The 9,536-nt window shown below is 37.0% G+C and overlaps 1 protein-coding gene across 1 annotated transcript; it reads right to left on the bottom strand.

The window, feature by feature from the left end:
• Positions 1-940: 940 nt before the first annotated feature.
• Positions 941-8,529, bottom strand: DTD2 (D-aminoacyl-tRNA deacylase 2). The gene is made up of 3 exons (XM_081048347.1): positions 8,376-8,529; positions 5,304-5,373; positions 941-1,668 (listed from the first exon to the last, which is right to left on the bottom strand). Exons 1-3 carry the CDS (start codon positions 8,484-8,486, stop codon positions 1,343-1,345), a joined length of 507 nt encoding a protein of 168 aa, XP_080904473.1. The 5' UTR covers positions 8,487-8,529; the 3' UTR covers positions 941-1,342.
• Between the last annotated feature and the right edge of the window lie 1,007 nt (positions 8,530-9,536).

Raw genomic sequence — 9,536 nt, 5'->3', positions numbered from 1 at the left:
ATATCATATACAGGGTGTCTTAAACAAAAAGTTATTTTCTCACAGTCTGGAGGCTAGAAGTTTAAGGCCAAGGGGCCAGCATGGTCAGTTTCTGGTGAGGGTTGTCTTCCTGGCTTGCAGATGCATCTCTTCTCACTGCATCTCTTCTCACTGCATCCTCTTCTCACTGCATCCTTACATGATGGGGAGAGAGCAAGCAAGCTCTCCAGTGTCTCTTCTTAGGAGAACACTAATCCCATCATGAGGGCTTCACTCTCATGACCTCATTACCCCCAATTACCTCCCACAGGCCTCATCTCCAAATACCACCACACTGGGGAACTTCAACATATGAATGGGGGAGGGGACACAAACATTCACTAATAGAAAAAAATGGCACTAGCACAAAATCATTAAGTAGATAGCATGGAAATGAGCAAGTGAGCTTCTTTTCAAATAATTCCAGTAGAAAGCTTCCCTTTTTCTTCCTTTTATAGCAATATCTAAATCAACAAGAAAGGAGCTTGCTAAAAAATTATGAACTAACACTAACATCATGAAGCAGTAACTTTTAAAATCCAAAGATAAAAAATGAGACATACATTGTTTTGGTACAAAAATGAGAAACAATATTAACCCACTGGTATGTTAAATAAAAACATCTTTTAATCCCCTTGTTCCTTGTTCCTGTCTCAACTAAAGACTCTTAAAATATTCTAAAGCATATTTTAGAAAGTAATATTATAATGCCCAATAACATTTCTATATTAAATTAATATTAATAACATTAACATTAATAACAATAACATTTCTATATTAAATTAATATTTTAGAAAGTAATATTATAATGCCCAATAACATTTCTATATTAAATTTTCATAGATGTTAAAAGGAATAGTAAATTGCATATTCTTTCATTCAAAATATAGAATAGTAAAACAAAACTGACAAAATTATAATTGGTTTGTGCTGGATTTTACCTAATTTTAATACAGTTACTTTTATTACATATTACATACATTTGAAGGTGTAAGAAATATATTTTTCTTGATCGTACAAAACTCCTCATTGTAAAATATTTAAATACAGCTCTCTAAGAACATTTCCACACGACCATAAAGTGAATAGAAAGCAATTTTCAAAATTTCAAGCCAAAGTGTAGGGGAAAGCAGAATGAGAGATGACTGAGATCTAGAGTTTACTTGCCTGGCAAAGTTAGTAGGTTGCAGAGTTATGGATAGAATTTAGGATTTCCTTGTCTGAAAATGCTGCAGATTAGTGTATTCAAGAAGGGGAAGAAAGTCTGATTACAGATCAGATCATTTAATACCACAAAACAACTGTAGAAACTAACTTTTAATTTTCAAAACTCAATGAGGTGTGTGTACGGTCCATTGGTATCCAGCTTTAACACCTGCCGGTTCCCGTAAGTGCCATGTTCAACCACAACCCCAGCTTCGGCACACTTGTCGTTAGCAGCTAATTCTTTTTCACACAGAGTCACAAATTGCGAATAAAGTTCTAACCCTTCTTCTTTTCCAGAGTTAGCGTGATACTGCATATTTCTTCCTTTTACTTTCCCCCCAAGAGTGGCTTGAGGGATGATAAGAATGTTGCCAGGTAGATCCAATATAGAGACGTGCTTGCCATTTTCTGTTTCACTTAATTTCACATTTAACAATGTATTAACTGGGTGGGGAAGAAATAGAAAATATTTTGAAGTGAAAAACAAAGAAAAAAACTGAAGAAAACCAACAATTTTCTCGTCGGCAAATCTTGTATTTAAAACCCAGTTTGTAAGCTCAGGTTTTTCACCCAAAGTCTCTGTTTAGATATTAAACCGTTTCATTAAGCTAAATTACCTAAACATGAAAAACAAGGCAAATTTCATGCAGAAAATGGCAATGATTTAAATGTGACTTGGCAGGTAAGATCTAACAATTAAGTTCATCCAGAAAGGCCTAAATTAACTTATACTGGAACCTCAAAATATTGTTGTCCCAGGGGCTACATGAGAAGATTTTGCCTTCTTGTTCCTTTTTATATTTCATAAGAAAATCTCATTAGAAAAAGACCATGATAAATCTTCCTCACACCAAATTCTGCTTTATAAGAAAGAATACTAAATAAAAATCTTAGTGTATGTATTATATTTTAAACTTAGTTGCCCAGAGTTCTAAGCTAAGACAAAGGTTCTGGGGTCAGTCCCCTTATAAACCGGCTGATTTTACAATTTCACAACTTCAAAGGCACTATAAATATGGACTAATAATGTTATAAATCTAACCTAGGGGAGAAGAGTAAAGGTGAAAGCAAGAATTATCAGAAACTCATTGTTACAACTTAAAAAGTAAATTAAAAAGTTTAGAGTTACTAGCCTTATCTTCATATACATATAAGATGACATGGTATTATTTCTATGGCACTTATGAAATTATATTCTTATAGCTAATAAATATCAAAATCATCATAAATATCTATGTTAACTAAAAATGTAAACTTAGAAAACCTTTACATCTCAACTTTAGCCATTTTCAAAACAATAAACAGAAATGCCTAATATAAATAGCCTTAGGGTCTCTCTACCTCCATAAAGGGTATAAATAGCTTCTGCTTGCCCTGAGAGGGCAAATGGTAAAAGAAACTATATAAACCTCACACTCCTGCCCAAAAATTTGGCTTGAAAAGGTATGCTTTCTGGTGAGGTAGTCAGGGGTAATCAATGATTTCAATTATTACAGGATCTGTAGTAAACATTAGTAAGGATTCAGTATGGTTGTTCCACTCTACAAATCACAGAATTAATCTGGTAAAAAACCTCCACGGTGAACCCAAATGAATTCCTAAGCTATACATTAAACACTACGAATTTTCACCTAACTAATAACTAATACCTCTAATATTCTCTATTACAAATAGGACTTTGCTACAGCCAGCAGTCCTTATTGGTTGCTTCTAAGGAAACTAAACCTCTAGAGCACTTCATTCCAATGGAAGTCACTATGTAGCTATCCAGGCCTCACGCAAATAACAGACCAAGGAGGCAATTTTGGAATAATAGGCCAGAGGTTAAGTACAATTTATACTTTCAAGCACACTTCCCTCTACTGGCTATAACTGAGAATTCACTTAATGCTGTTGGTATACAAATATCAGTATGTAGAATTAAACAATACAAATACAAATGTAAGTAGAATTAAAATGAGATCATCAATTAATGGCATGCTGAAAACTCAAAGATCCTAAGACAGGTTATCAATCAAGTACCTCTAGTGATGTATACCGGAAGTTAAGCTTTGACAGGTCCCTGGATCTCAGTCCAATTATACTGAAGACGAATTGAGGAAGATTCTGCACATCTCTATGTTAGCTACACTATTTCAGACTTTATGGATATAATTGGCTGTTATGGACATGATTTGATTGGAAAGATCTGAATCCATGTAATAAATACAAGGTAGGGTTTAAGAGAATCCCATCACACTGGTTTACTTTGCCTCCTGGAATAGAAGGAAGTCCAAACTAATGTTATCAGTAATAAATGGATTTATTTTGCTTGTAACTCACAATAGCAGAATGTGATTCTTAGAGTCACAATTAAAAAAAACTTTTTTTTAATCTTTTATTTATTTTAAGTGTGTTTTTCCAGGACCCATCAGCTCCAAATCAAGTAGTTGTTTCAATCTAGTTGTGGAGGGTGCAGCTTGTGGGGATTGAACCAGCAACCTTGGTATTATGAACATCGAGTTCTAAGCAACTGAGCTAACCGGCCACCCCTAGAGTCATAGTTCTTTACTGAGAATCATGACACATCAAGCTTCGTGCTAGACTACCCACTAACAGAGTTAAGGTGGACTTCCTCAGTGTTTTTAATTCACCACCATCTTACGCATGTCTTCAACGTGAAGTCAGGAAGACATATGGAAGCACATAGGATTTAATTACTATAACGAAATGCAGTTTGGATGTGGTTGGTTCGTTTCATCTTATTATGATTTAGATCCATTTAAAAATACATGAAACAACTTTAGGAAGTCAGTCTTAAGTCACAATGACAAAAATTCTCTTCCTGTTATTGAAGCCTTCTACTATATTTTTTTATGGTTAATGAAGAATTAACTCAGGAAAATGGACAGAATGTCCAGTACCGACACATTAGGTCCTGGGAAATCATCCTCTATAATAGGAGCCCTCCTTTCATTTTCTCTTTAAACCCTTCAAAGTTCTCTATTATCCTCCAAATTCAAATTTTAGACCATTAGTTACTGGCTTTCCATCCTCAGCTATTGTAGGCCCTTTCTAGTTTTCATCCTCTGACAAGTTGTCAAACATGTTTGATGTCTCAGCATAAAATTCCCTCTAGGAGCCTTCTGTCCAAGCTGTTCCTCACTGGGCTATTCAGCCTTGAGTTCCACTACTTGAAGCTCTTCTAGGTTAACTTCTGCATGCTTCAATTACCCACCTGTGTAATTTATATTTCACATTAATTGAACTAATAGATGCTGTCCTTTACTAATAAAGAGAATATAACCTGTCTCCAATCTTCGGGATGGCTCCATTATTTCAGGCATTTCTTTTTTTTTTTGGACATAACCATTATATCATATACCGTCTTGAGATAGTATATGATTTGATTTGGTATATCTGAACCTATGTAATTATCAGAAAGAATGTGCAGTGCTCTGGACTATCCTGGAAAGCTGCAGGCAGGTAAAGTATTGTTCAGAGATGCCTGAACAATGACTCTGCTTTCTCTGCCCCTGGAAGAGGCGTAGATGTGATGACACTGAGCTTGGTTCAAGAATCAGTTGAACCTTATATTTATACACATTTCCTACAAAGAAATGCATAAATGGTTAATGTAAATTCTTCCATGATAATAATGCAAAGCTGAGCTGCCCAGATTTGAAGGGACCCACATTTTGTACACACACAGCTTCACCTACATGCCCATTAGGGACTCTGGGAGGTAAGAAAACTATATTAAGAAATGCAGCATCTGTTTCTCCCTATGTGGCCACCCTGCTTCCAACAAGTTTCTGTATCCCTGGCTGAATAGCAGTGTGTTGTATGTATGTATATACTCTTCTAAACCATTCTATAAGCCATCTATAAGCTGCAGGTGTTTTAAAAGAATTCCACCACACTTTCCTACTTTAAACTTTGGAATAGGCAAATCGCTAAAACCCACAACAGTACAGAGTTAAGTCATTTACAACATGCATATCAGAACAATTTAAGATAGTGCCTTTTGCCCCTCCTGGAAATTCATTTATGTGTTGCTATACATTCTCCTTCTTAAAAAAGAAACATCAAACACGTACCCATTCTGGGAAGAAGGTCTTGATCAGCTCCCTTGAAAAAGCACACGTAAATCACTAATCCTCTCTGAACCTACGAAAAATCACCACAGCAAGCTCAGATTAGTAAGGAACTTCTATATAGAGGGAAGTAACATTTCACAACTGTTACAGAGGTTAAATGCAAAAGAGGAGAATTAAATTTTTACAATATTGATTTACAGTACTGATTTACGTCATACTCAAAATCAGTTTCAATTTCAATCACCTCAGTTATCATTTCTTTCAAAAATTAAGTTTCAAATACAGCCAAAAGCAGTGAAGACCGTTTTACCTTCAAATATTTACTTCTAATACAAAAATATTGGGACTATAAACTAGCCTCCTTTCCCTTAAGTAAGGCTGACAGACTTCGAAACATTTAGTTTGCAGGACTCCATTTATTCCCACCAAATGAATTCACATTATATCTTACATGACTGATGGATAAACAACAGTGTGACTAGTATATCCTTTGACATCATCACTCTCCTTATCCGTTTACTTGCAGATCATGAAAATAAGGGCCTGATTCTATTTCAATAAACTCCAAGAAACTGTCCAATTATTTCTTGTTATTGTTAATGCTTTAAATAAACATAGTGATTAGGCTTTGAGAATTACATTTATGATGCTAAGTTCTACATCATGTGATTATTACCAGGACTATAAGATTATTTATTTTATATAATGACTTGGATATTTCTTTATTAGTTCTTATAAGATAGAGACTATACGGAAAAGGACAATTGGTAAATGAGTTTGATTTACTGCTGAGTGAGTCATTAATTTTTTGATTTTGCAGATTCACTCTGTTGAGTCCAAGAGCTATTATTAAGATTAAATGAGTTAATATTTGTAAGGTGCTTAAAACAGTGCCTGGTTCAAAGTAAGAATTATATAAGAGTTTATTAAATGGGTAAGTAAAAATAAACGTAAGGGCTAGAACAAATTCATTTTACACTTTCACTCCCAAAGCACTTTACAGACTGTTTTGTACATAGTAGGAACTCAATTTATCTGTTGGGTGCATTTAGCTTCAATTGTATCTTACAGAATCTATGTGTTACCTAAATTGTCTTCTATGTAAATATAACTGCAGCTCTGCACTCACACCTGATTTACCTAGAAAATAAGTAGTTTTTAAAAAGTGCAATTGTGCTTTTGGAACAAGCAAAGGCCTCCAATGCACACTCATAATAAGGGGCTGGCAGGTTGAATGACAGCTATCTGTACCATTCTCACAGGTTTCTCCACTGGGATTATTTCAGCACAAGGCAAGATCCGAAGCACATTCATATTTGGACACTTGCAATGTCATAATTAAGTAGCTATTTGCAGAAATGGACACCTGTTCTTTACACTCATCACACTATCTCATCAAGGTATTTTCTTCTAGTTTATTCCAATAATAGATCTTAAGTTGTGACCTACACATTCCCCTCTTCAAGTCAGAATCACTTCTCTTGTGGCTTCTTTTGCTACAAAACACTTCAAACATGTAGGAAAGTACAGATAATTCTCACAATAACTTTAAAAAGTTCAAGGAGAAAAACATTAGCCTATGACAGCAAAGCTCTAAATGAATGAAACTAAGAAAATGCAAAGTAACCTTAAACCTTTTGACAATTAAAACAATGTTTTCAAAAAATTAGAAATTTTAATAGGGAAGAGAATGCTTGAGAACAGGAAAGAATTTACTTTTTTATTATCTCTTTATACTAATTTAACCATCTGTGGGAGTGGAAGCGAAAGCTTTGAAATAGCTTTTAAAGTTTATAAACACAGAATGATAGTTTGGAAGTCTGCAATAAAATATCTGTGATTTTGCACAAGGAGATGTGACATGAAGAATATAAAAAGATAAAGAAGCGTGGGAAGAAACCTAAATGATTAATACTTTGAGATTTATAGTCCCACGAGGCAACTATAAAAATAGGAAATTTTCTGGATAAGATTGCAAATACAAAAAGAATAAAATTTCAAAATAGAGAAATGAAGACCTCAAAAAAGGCTTTAACAACAATAAAGAAATATGGATTTTTGAGAAAGAAATAGAAGCGGGGAAATATAGGAACGTTTATGGTTATAAATATTTCTAAGCAGAGGATACCACGTTCTGATTTAAGAAGAATCATCCACGTATCCTAGCTTGTGGGTAGCACGTAAAATACTATGATTGTGTTAAGAAATGCTAGACTTGGGACCAAACAGAGCAGCTAAGATGAATGAACAAGGTGCTTCTACATTAAAAGTTCCTGGGTACCTCCAAAAGTCTTATGAACTAGCTTTTTTCTTCATCTTAGTCCAAAAATAAGTCAGGCATCTTACAGAGCATTTTGTTTCTGCATTGATTGGGGGCAGGCCGTCTTAAAAAGGCAAATATGCAAGTAGAAGGAAATCGTATTGGTGTAAAATGTTTTAAATTCTTTGGAGGAAATGTGTTTGATAACAAGACGTTATTATAAAAGCATTGGCCTGTATTTCCATTTGAAGGTAAGTCAAACTTTTACAAGTTCCTTGAAAAACTGAATTGGTTCGTGGAAAATCTCATTTCTATGCCAAGACCTAGCTGCGGTCAATGTAACTGGGAAATCGAGGGATCTGGAGCTCACGTCAAACCCAATCTTGAAATGTTGACAACAATCGAAACAGATCTGGACTGTTTGCAACAAATCTAATCTACAGGCTCGACCTATCCCAGCACAGCAAGGCGAAGGGCGTGGCAAAGCCCACGCTCTGGAAGCGAGAGGTCTTGGCGCTACTAGGTCTAAAGGACCCCGAGCGCAGGTAGGCGGCGGGTGAGAGGATGTTCCAATGCCCGCGGTCCTAAACGTGGGACATGCTCTTCCTCTGGAGGAATCAGTTCGAGGAAGGAGCTGGGCACGGCGCTGCAGGGCTGAGCACACAGGAGAAGCCAGGCAGGCCACTGTGGTGCTAGTGCCACGTGGCCGGCTCGCAGGCGGACTCGGGGGCGGGGGGACACGTCAGCGAGACCACGCGGAACGAACGCCCCTGCACGCCGGAGGATAACGCGAGCTGCGGGGCCGACGTTACCTCCACCCACTGGGCCGGGGCGTCGCCCTCGGCGGGGCGTACTTGCAGCCGGGCGCGCAGGCATTGCTGCAGGATCGCCCGGGCCTGAGGTGTCCGGCCGCTCTCAGCCATGGCTCTAGTCTGCGTGTCGATCCGACGGGTTCAGGCCGCGCGCAGGAAGGATGGAGCGCGGCGCGCCGGAGGGACGTCCGGACAGCCCGTGGCCCCGCCCCCGTGGAGGCGGAGCTTCTGCCTGGCTTTCGGGTGACCCGGCTGTACAGTCTTCAATGTACTACCCACTGCACAGGACCTACCCAACTGTGTAGAAGGCGATCATCGTTTTTAAACGAATTAAAAGACTTGTTCGATCTCTTGCCTACACACCTTTTAAAGAAACATTCTTCAGCTCAGAATCTTAAGTTTCCAGATGTTGCCAATTTTTAAATTTGCTTAAGTCCCTGTTACGCCCATGATGAAGATAGGTAAATAGAATGAATCAATTGAATAACAAAATATAAGAAGGAACTAAAAGCTATAAATCTTTCAAACATTTCCTTACCCCAGACAACAAAACAACGCTGCCTCTTCTATCAGGGATGCAATAAATCATTCTGACCCTGCAGTTGTGGAAAGGTTATTGGTATGCTATGTGAATACACATTTAGAGATCAATCCTTTAGCAAACATGCTCGCTAAAAATATTCTTATCCAAGAAAGGGTGTGATTGTTAATAAACTTTTTAACTTGCAACTAATACAAAAATAAAATGACATTCTGATTGCACATAAGGATATTAAATTCTGTGATGTGTTTCCTGTAAGTACGGATAAGAATGTAAATAAAATTAAACAAGGGTTTGATTTTCTTTCCCACATAAAATATTCCTCAGACATGCATCAGATTAGCATTATTCTTCTGTGGGTTTGGAGGATTTCGATGAGAAATAATAGTGTTACCCTGATTGCATTACCCAGGTCATTGATTTGGGCTCAGTTGGCACAATATGCCTATACATTCGGGTCTGTTGCTTTAGAAGATGACATCACTGACTGTGTTGCTATCCATACAAAGTAGTGTAACGGAAGAAAATAATCCATGTGTAATCAATGGTCCTTTCTACACAAAATTAAGCTGCCTGTTGGCTGGTTATCTTGCAGCTGCCTTACACTTTTTGTAAAAACA

The sequence above is a fragment of the Rhinolophus hipposideros genome (assembly GCF_964194185.1).
Source record: "Rhinolophus hipposideros genome assembly, chromosome: 5".
In the NCBI taxonomy this organism is placed as follows: Eukaryota; Metazoa; Chordata; class Mammalia; order Chiroptera; family Rhinolophidae; genus Rhinolophus; species Rhinolophus hipposideros.
This window is presented reverse-complemented; position numbering and strand designations above follow the sequence as displayed.

Excerpts from the sequence above, each read along its gene's own strand:
- DTD2 (XM_081048347.1), bottom strand. The coding sequence starts at position 8,486 with ATGGCTGAGAGCGGCCGGACACCTCAGGCCCGGGCGATCCTGCAGCAA. Across the intron at positions 5,374-8,375 it reads CCCCGGCCCAGTGGGTGGAG|GTTCAGAGAGGATTAGTGAT; the intron begins GTAACGTCGGCC and ends GATTTTTCGTAG. Across the intron at positions 1,669-5,303 it reads AGACCTTCTTCCCAGAATGG|TTAATACATTGTTAAATGTG; the intron begins GTACGTGTTTGA and ends TTCCCCACCCAG.